The 9242-nt window shown below is 37.9% G+C and overlaps 1 protein-coding gene across 1 annotated transcript in view; it reads right to left on the bottom strand.

Moving 5' to 3' along the window:
* LOC106809536 (intraflagellar transport protein 27 homolog) overlaps nucleotides 1-9242 on the bottom strand; it is a 16386-nt gene that overhangs the window by 5700 nt on the left and 1444 nt on the right. The window contains exons 2-5 of the mRNA XM_014812634.1: nucleotides 7687-7738; nucleotides 6149-6222; nucleotides 5637-5756; nucleotides 5323-5440 (exon numbers count right to left, since the gene is read on the bottom strand). Coding sequence (XP_014668120.1) covers nucleotides 5323-5440; nucleotides 5637-5756; nucleotides 6149-6222; nucleotides 7687-7738 — 364 coding nt within the window. The remainder of the gene's footprint in view (nucleotides 1-5322; nucleotides 5441-5636; nucleotides 5757-6148; nucleotides 6223-7686; nucleotides 7739-9242) is intronic.

The following is a 9242-nucleotide window of genomic DNA, read 5'->3' as shown; positions in this document are numbered from 1 at the left end:
TCCTCATGGGCAAGATAGAAAGATAGTGCTTGAAGATAAACATTGCTTGCAAGCAAGAACCATTCCTGGAGACAAGATGCATTGAACCTCAGTGTGGCTCCTTAATTCCAGAATAGCAGCCACTACTCACCGGTTGTTGCTGGGGTAGATATAGTAGCTGGGTACCATAAAGCCTTGCTGTAATTGATTTGGTGTGCCCGAACTATGTTCATTTGTCTCATGATATTCTATTTCCAATTATATCTGAAGATGCGCGACTAGTACAAACATAACCAGATTTCAGGCTGGCATATAGATAATGTCTGATTCAAGTTGTACTGTTATTTAAAACTCCTGAATTTATATCCTAGCTATCTTATACTAAATTGGTTAACTGTAACTTATCTCATATACCGGAGCTATTTAAGTTGCAAAATGTTTAGTAAAGTGATCAAAAACTATATAGTTCTTCCATCTGTTCACAATTACTATAATATAAAGTTATGAAATATTGGTATAATTATTATATATTGAAGTAGTCTTTAAAAATATAAGTGATTTATTTAAAAAATTATAACTTTAATATCAGCTAAAACTTAACAAAAATCGAATGCATTTAAGCTGTTGCAATTCATGACGAGCGGTTTCTACGTTGGAAGTGCGTTGGTACACGGTCCATTACGTCGCGAGCTTTGTCGGCATATATATTAAGCAAGTAGTGGAGTATTATCCATCGAGGTTTGTAGCTATAAGAACAAACGCCCAGCGGTTATAGTGTTCATTTTATTGTCGGAGCAATCTTGCGTCCTCAATTGTGATAGATTTTTCTGTGTAGGGAGTGACATGATGAAAGACCCACTCTCTGAACCGCTTACGAGTCTAACAAGTTCAGAGCCAGCTTTGCGATTAATGTCGATTTAGTAATAATTGAAATTAACATATGCAAATCGAATGTAAATTAAATATATAACAAAACGTTAAATGAACTAAAACCGTTTACAAAGCAGAAAAGTTTTGAAAGCCAATCTTTTATGGGTGATCGAGCCGTCACCAGTAGAGGCAGCAGCGACATCCATTTCGAAACACTTATCAGGCTGTTGTGGTGGCTAACCTTGTGAACAATGTACGCCTGCCCTAAGAATAATTTTGTAAAAGTGGGAGGATTTTAAGAATCCCCGCTCTCTGAGGTATAATCAAACTGTGTCTGTATAACCTCCCTACCAGATCAAGTATGCGCCACATAAATAAAACACACAGATAAGTCTTTGAGACAGATGTTGTATAAATGTTAATATCATTACTTTGTGTTAAATTAGATCTGCTATTCTGTCTGCCTTTTATGATGACCGTTATAATTAGTCCTAATTAGATCTATTATTAAACAACGTCAGACAACAAGCCGAATGTTGATGGATTTATATCCTATATATTACTACTGTATGGTGGAAAGCGGCAATAACAAACGATCAGTAAACTCAAAAAAGAACATAAGATTGTCTACAAAACTGCATTGCTCCAGGTATCTTTGATTTATTAATTTTTTATAAAAAGATGAAAATATTAACTGGGTCAAAGGGACACCAACAGGGCGCAAGCCCAAGTGGTATGTAAAGTAGGTAAACAATATTTATAAATATAAGGGTACTATTCCAACAGTATCTCTGCCCTGAAATGCATGACCCTACACCATGAAAATATAACAGATTCGGAGCCAGATATCATAAAATATATATACATGCACTCAATAGAATCTGTAGATTAATAGGCCTGTGAATTCCAAGTTGAGATGTGCAATTTAAGAATAACATACGTTATAAGGTACCCGTCATTACAAATGATTCGTTTTCATTTCGTTGTATAACGCTGCAGCTCGCTCTAGTACGACCACAAATGTCAAGGCATACCACATTATTCGGCAAAACTGGACATAGCATCTCTTCTATACCTCACCAACGTAATCTCTGTATCAGCCGTTAACAACTATTGAGCACATACTTGATACAGGAATCTGCTCGCGGAAGTGCTGGAAGTCTGCCCGCGAAGGGCTCATGCTCAAAGATCAAGCCGCGTTGAACACAAGGAGTTTTCGCAAGACGCAAGACGAGATAGCTCTATGACAAGTTCGAGAGTACGCTGCAGGGTTTCCAGATCCCTGTTAATTGATGAGTACGTGAGTTAGAGCACTAGAAAGTCATTTTTGCACATGGCATTAAACTTAAAATTGTAAATTTGTAAACTTTAACCTATTACACAGGTATGTTGCTGTAAATCATAAGCTAAACGCATGTAATAATTTATAGGCTAGAGGTGTACACGATGTGCAAATTTTTATAAAGTGTCATCCGACTCCTCAATAGGATACATTTTGAAGTTTGTTTGATATTTGCTACTGCACAATAAATCCTATCTGAAGTGCTGAATGCACATCAGATCGTTGTGCATGTATATCAAGCCTGCTCGTCTCATGTCATGGCATATAGAGGCATTACCAGCAAAGCTTTACATGAAGCATAATGCTATATAACCAAAGTTAATAGCAAGAAGTGGAATTATTGGGGTGGAGGGTCGTCTTATTGCTGCGAGTAGTGTTAGACTCAAACAATCGTCATGCCATTAAAACATTGCCATATTGGAAAAGCATAGAGCTTCTGCGTTAATATATTCAAATTTGTGTATTTTTGTCACTTCGTAGATATATAATGTATTCATGAATTGTTCAATTGGCTTTAACACTTTTTCATGTTTACAAATTTCACTTTAAAGAGCAATTGTGTTGCAGCTACTATGCATGGTAATGATGAAAGCTGGCATTGCTAACGTCATTTTTTGTAGTCTTGCATATTATTATATCAGAATATATGTAAACAATGATGCAACTTAATAACTGGAGGCAATTGATTACAAGCTGTTTTTAGTCAATGTTTACTATGATAGTCACGTTGATCCCTTCGTATCTGATTATATTAAATAAGTTTGGAAATAAATTTTATATTCCACAAAAATTATCATTCATAATTGTTCTTTATAACTACAATATTTGAATTTTGTTTGATGTTGGGTGACTTGATCTTCTATAAAATACATATATTTTCTGTTGTTGCAAAATTAATAAAACACACATAATAAGAATATAAATTATTCACGACAAAAAATATATTACTACGAGTTTACATCAAATGCACAGCTGCAACTAATTTAAAATACCACAGTCATACATGCACCATAATTATTGCAATATAGCAACTGTGTAATTGTAATAAGTAAATATAAATTATGAAATTTAAAAGATTTGTGAAAAAATACAATCTACTTATCTAGTATTGTATGATATAACCTAGTTAAGGTAACATAATACGATTATTTCTGATAAAGTGAATATTTTACTTCCAATTTTTGCTAAGCATATAATTATATAATTTTTTAATTAGTTGCAAACTTCAGTGTGCATATAATACACGAAATACTAATTTAAAAGGACTTAAGAAAAATTTAAAGTTAAATATTAAAAAAAATCGTTAAATGAATAAAATAGCACAACATGACGATAGTAAATGAGATGCACAACATCACCACTTTCATATTGCTAAGAGACTTGAATAATTCCGCGTGTCTTCTCAAGTACGTGTAGTGAAAGTGTGCCAATGTCCAAAGTGCGGCCAAACATATTAGACTCCTTCGAATCAACACGAACATTATATAGGTGATTCCAAAATCTGAATGGCTGTGATGTGTAAATATTAGCAGACACTAGGTTATAGATCGTTCTATTTAGATTAAGAAATATAATGAATATCTTCTATGCCACACACCTGAAAAAGCTCGTTAGCTAATACTCGTACAAGCTCAACTTTATCATGTTGCACATCAATTGCACTACCAATTTACCGAAAGCTTCAAGTACTTCATGTTGTATTCTCTGCACAATGCGTTGGCTTGCCCTGCTTTTTGGGACACCAGCTACTGCTCTCTGTCCGGTCTGACTTGTTGCCTTTTAATAAATTGACTGTAATTCAAGCAAGATAGTTCGATTATAATGAAAAATGCGGGCGGAGCGACAGCGCTCATAACTAATTTAACGTCACGCAGTGTGAGATTCTACGTCAAACCCTGTAGCACAAATGTGTTTCACATACGTCGAAACAGTGGAAGGCACAAGTATGACAAATCAGGAACCTTCTCGAACAGGAATGTTCGGTGGATCGTATAAGGTCCACGCCCACAGATGTCGCGGCGGTCTACGTTTAAGTGTCTTAATGATTAAAGATGGATCGCTCATGATACCTCAGTAGCCCCCCCCCCCCCCCGTCACAAATTATTGAGACGAATAGTACACCTGCGCGCCGACCCACATTCCACCAACCATTTACATCACCAAAGCTACAGCGGCTGAAATAGAGAGCCATCGCCACTGTATAATAATTACCGCAGTAGAACTACACAGCCCACCCACCACAATCTCCGACCCACCCACCCCCTCCTCAACTGCTTGGCCACATGGCAATGCAAACAACTGACGTTTACATCGTAAAATACTGACAGTCCACAGAATGCATAGCGAAATTATAGGATTTAAAGGACATAAACTTCTCAACGCAATTTAGCATTTTGAATTTACGTAACATTGTAGCGTCATCATTCGGCATTAACTAACTTCTACTCACGCAGAAGCCGGCAGTCAATATCTATTCTAACAGTAAACAAACTCCATAGTTAACGCCCTCTTGAGGGTCAAAGTTTATACCGCACTTACTCTCGCATAGTCACAGAAAGTAATTTCGATGTTCTTATTCAATAAAGCCATAAAAATGGTAGTTTCATGATGAAGACAAAAAGTATTCATCGCCGGTCAGACAATGTCCTCAGAAAATGTCTAAAATCTGCTGTGCCATTGACGCTTTGACGCTCACAATTTCGACACAGTGAGGCTTATCCTACAATTGATTGCATACATCCGACTATTCACGGCGCTCAGGGTCAGCGTTTAGATTGTGCCGCCAATTCTGCATTTCCTCGTATGAGTCCGTTAAGTACGGAGGGAGTTCTCCTTTTTAAAACACTCTGACTTACTGACCTTTAGTGAACGGCTCCTACAGTTCGCATCCCCAACTCTTTTCTGACTTACCGCCCGCCACGTTCGAAATCGTGACGTAACGTCGAGCGGTTAAGATTTCGTGTCGCCGCCAACCTGTCGATGCACTCGCACTTCTATCGCAGCACACGGACGGACGCACGATCATGCGATTCTACAAGCTGCATCTGACTACGTCAGATGAGCTAAAAACTATGCAGGAAGCTTTTACTGTTGCCATACTTGGTTATTCAGTACTTTGCCCCCGTGCCTACCTAATACTGATATTTCCGGTTTTTGTGATCGAACTTTCTGTAGCCACTTTTCACAGCTAGCCAGTGAGACTTCATTCGTTACATCGTAGACTAAACACACGAGGGATGGCTGTTTTATCTTAATGAAAAGAAAAAACATTGTATTATCATAGAGATATACAAACACACAAATAATGAATTCGTAATGGTTTTAATTTAGCACTAATTATAAATTCACCGAAGACTAGTGCTAATTTGATTTAACCTAATTGTACATAACTAATCTGCATTCACATTTCACTATTTTTCGAAATGGGGTAACACGAAATACTAACATATTCATCAATTTGGTCAATAAACATCTCCTTGCCAGCACAGTCGTGTATGTATAACTCGACCACGTCAGACGTCTGCGGAATGTGGATAGATTTTACAACCAGATCCGCTCCTACAGTCTTCAATGAAAGAATATTAATTAAAAACAGAGTAGCATGCAAGGGCACATAACGAGCCACAGATGCTGGATCATGTGCATGATTTATGGTTATAAATTTTTGTCTATTTCAAATTGGTATTATAATGAATACAAAAACTAATTGGTGAATATATAAATATATACATGAATATGATATATGCAGCACAAAAAGGAAGTTGCAAGTACAAAAAATAATTATTATTAGAACTGTGTGTGCGTGCGTGCATGCGTGCGCTCGTGCATAGAGGAGGCAGATAAGATGATCATGGCCGCTTGAGATATTTCACGAATCATGCATGATAATTACTAACTTATAGACTGTGACCACATGTCGAAAATGCAGATGCTGATGCAAAACTAATATTTACATACCATCGTGTAGGTCTTGGGACACTGATCATTTTTTAATACTTGAACAAGACTAGTCTTTCCGACAGTTGCGTCACCTATAATTAGAAATATATTTCATGTAATGCATATAGCTACAAAATATATATGTCAATATGTTACTGCCTAGTATAATATAGAATTATCTCCTTTTAAGCTACACATCCTAAAATGATATGTACAGATATTGCACATTGAGGATGCATGACAATTGACATGTCACATATGTGATCCTACTGTCCTTGGGCTGCAATCATTCATAGTTTGGAACCCTAGCTAGGTCGCATTTTGTGGGGATAGAGAGAGACATGAAAATCTACATGGGTCTTCTTCAGGTCAGGTCAACTAGGAGTAGGATTGGGCCACCCTTGCCTTGGTTTGGGAACTTGGCTAGGAGGCAGTTAGGAGTTCAGCAACCCGGATTAATTTAGCACATTTGCGAAAAGGCAATGGCTGGAGGTACGGCAGCCGTATCTCCAATTTACGAGGCTGGAGGGGCGGCAGTCCATTCGCTTTAATACAAACGAGACAAAGATGGCGGTGGCCAATTCAGAGTTTGAAATAATGCATTGGGAAATAAATTCATGATTTTAGAGTTTTGACGAGCTAAAAAACACTCGGATTAGGTATGAAAATGAACATTTATATTGTAAACTTTACACAAATGCCAAAAGGGACTTAATATTCAACGAACGACGGCTGCCGTACCTCCACAGGCTCCAGCAACTTTGTTGTAAAAATGAGGGCTGGGGAACAGTGTACTGTAGATTACTAGACTGTAGTAGTGTACTACTAGACTACTAGTGTAGACTGTGACTGTAGCTCTAGAACTATATAGTATATAGCCCTTCGCTCCGCCACAGGCATGTGCATGGTAGAGCGAAGGGCTATAGACTATGGAGTATAGTTCTAGAGCTACTGACACTGTGAACGTACTACTACTAGTAGTAGCACTAGTAGTACATATAGTGACTATATAATATATAGTGTATCACGACACGACATTACTGCTCGCACAACATCGCTTATCATATATGTACCTGTACTGGTACGTACGTCGACGCAGTCAAACTTGACTATTATGCGACGGGCTAGCCTAGCTTAAGTCTTTGCTATAGGCTTAGGAGACCGTTTTTGACGTTATAATATACATACTTATATACTTCTGTGTATATTGAGATTATTGACGTTAGTCACACAGCCTGGTCGAGTTAGCCTAGCTCTAGTACTAATTATAGTATACTGATAGTCTATATTATTACACAGGAAAATTCGAAAGTAATACGAAATGGTCTTCAATAGTTCAGTGTACTACTATTGTAGATCGAGCTAGGCTAGCCTAGCTCTAGTTATTGATTATTGTCCTGGATCACTGGCGGAGGCTAAGGTGACACATTAGCAATTAGGTGATGTATAGGCTGGAGCAAATGGTCGAACTTCACTGAGTGTTCGCAATAAATAGTTAAGTTAAATATATAGTCCCATATAGTATAGTTACGAAGTATAGGTGCCGGCGTAAGAACGTTGCCGCTGGCCGCTGTACAGCTTACGCTGGCCCTTTGCCCGGGCATTGAGCTGTAGCTCGCGGGCTAAGATTACTAACTAGGCTACCTAAACGATCCGAGCTCGTGTGCCCGCCGAATGTACAAACGTCGTAGGACTGCGATGTATGTATCCCGCAAATTGGAATCTGCGTACCGTTCGAGATTTGGTCAAAGCGTTTGTTGCTGAGGTCGCTAAGTAAACTGCGATTCTCGTAGTAGTCGCTGAAAAATCTTAAAGAGATGAAACACTATAGAACGTGTTGGATTCAATCACCGCCTCATATGCATGGTGGTGTAGCGTTCCGTAGCTCCAAGAAATGGTATCGCTAGGAGTTGGATATACCGTTTCGAACACGCTGAAGCGTAATACACGGTAGTTATTGCCTTAATTTAGCAACATGCCAAGAAACCACATTGATGTGATATACCGAATATATACAGTAAACGTCACTTCTGATAACACCATCAGTGCGGTCACGGATGCGGGTGAGGCCGCTGAGTTATGGTTAGCGGGTTACAGCAACTTTTTGAGATCAAATGCAACCAAAATTTGAGCATTGCCACCCCATGTTGTATCATTCATGTACTAAATACGCAATGGATCGATAACAAAGAAAACCTTATAAGATCTGCGGTCGGTGATGTCAAATTCGCACACCTCATCGATGAAATGTATCGTAAGGGTTTTTTACAAATGGCCAGACATCTATTGAACATCGGGTTGTCAATTGTTTTGGTAGTGTAATGCCTATGAGAGAGCCATGCACTTATTTCCAGTTGAGGTATTGTGCTAGGAGTTTGATCCGTTTGGGCTTTACTTCCGTCCTTATAACAGCACTGCGTTAAAGATTTGATTTTAAAGATTGAAATGAGTGGAATCAGCAGATTATACGTAATTAAGAGATAATATTCTAGTTTAGAGAGGCAGTGACATAACTGTGAGATAAGAGTTCATATTTAAACAGCAGTAGAAGGTGAGTAAGGAATAAGTGTGTAATTTGAGATAATACAGAGTTATTACACACGATTGGTCAGAGGTGATGAAGGTTTTGTGTATGGAACGGTAGTCAGGCTGTATAGATCAACGTCGCAGCAGCTGGTGGCTATAGGTGCGTGTGCAAACTGAATATTTAATCTCATGACATATCAAAAGTCTTATGCAAGTAGTTTATTATATTATCACTTAATATTTATACAAAGGTGCAATACACATTGGGAAAGAAGTAATTCTAGCACCTTTATAGTTATGATTAAATTTAACCATAATAATCATATGTTTTGTTTGCAAGTCTGTTTACCTCGATGTCCTTTATCTTCAGATTGTTCTTACAAACTGCTATGATTTCTCTTAAGATTGCGACATGAAATTCCAAGTTTTGTGCAAAATCCAATTTTGGACAATCATGCGTGCACTCCAAAGAATAGCTAGGTTAAGCGAGGAAAAGGCTAGCTATGGACTTTTATCGTATAGATGGTAATGATATGCGCATAAAATCATGATTAGCTAATTGCCTATAACTAAAATAATAACCACT

The sequence above is a fragment of the Priapulus caudatus genome, unplaced genomic scaffold (assembly GCF_000485595.1).
Source record: "Priapulus caudatus unplaced genomic scaffold, Priapulus_caudatus-5.0.1 Scaffold362, whole genome shotgun sequence".
NCBI lineage: Eukaryota > Metazoa > Priapulida > Priapulimorpha > Priapulimorphida > Priapulidae > Priapulus > Priapulus caudatus.
Note: the sequence above shows the minus strand (reverse complement) of the source record. Positions and strands in the feature narration are given on the sequence as shown.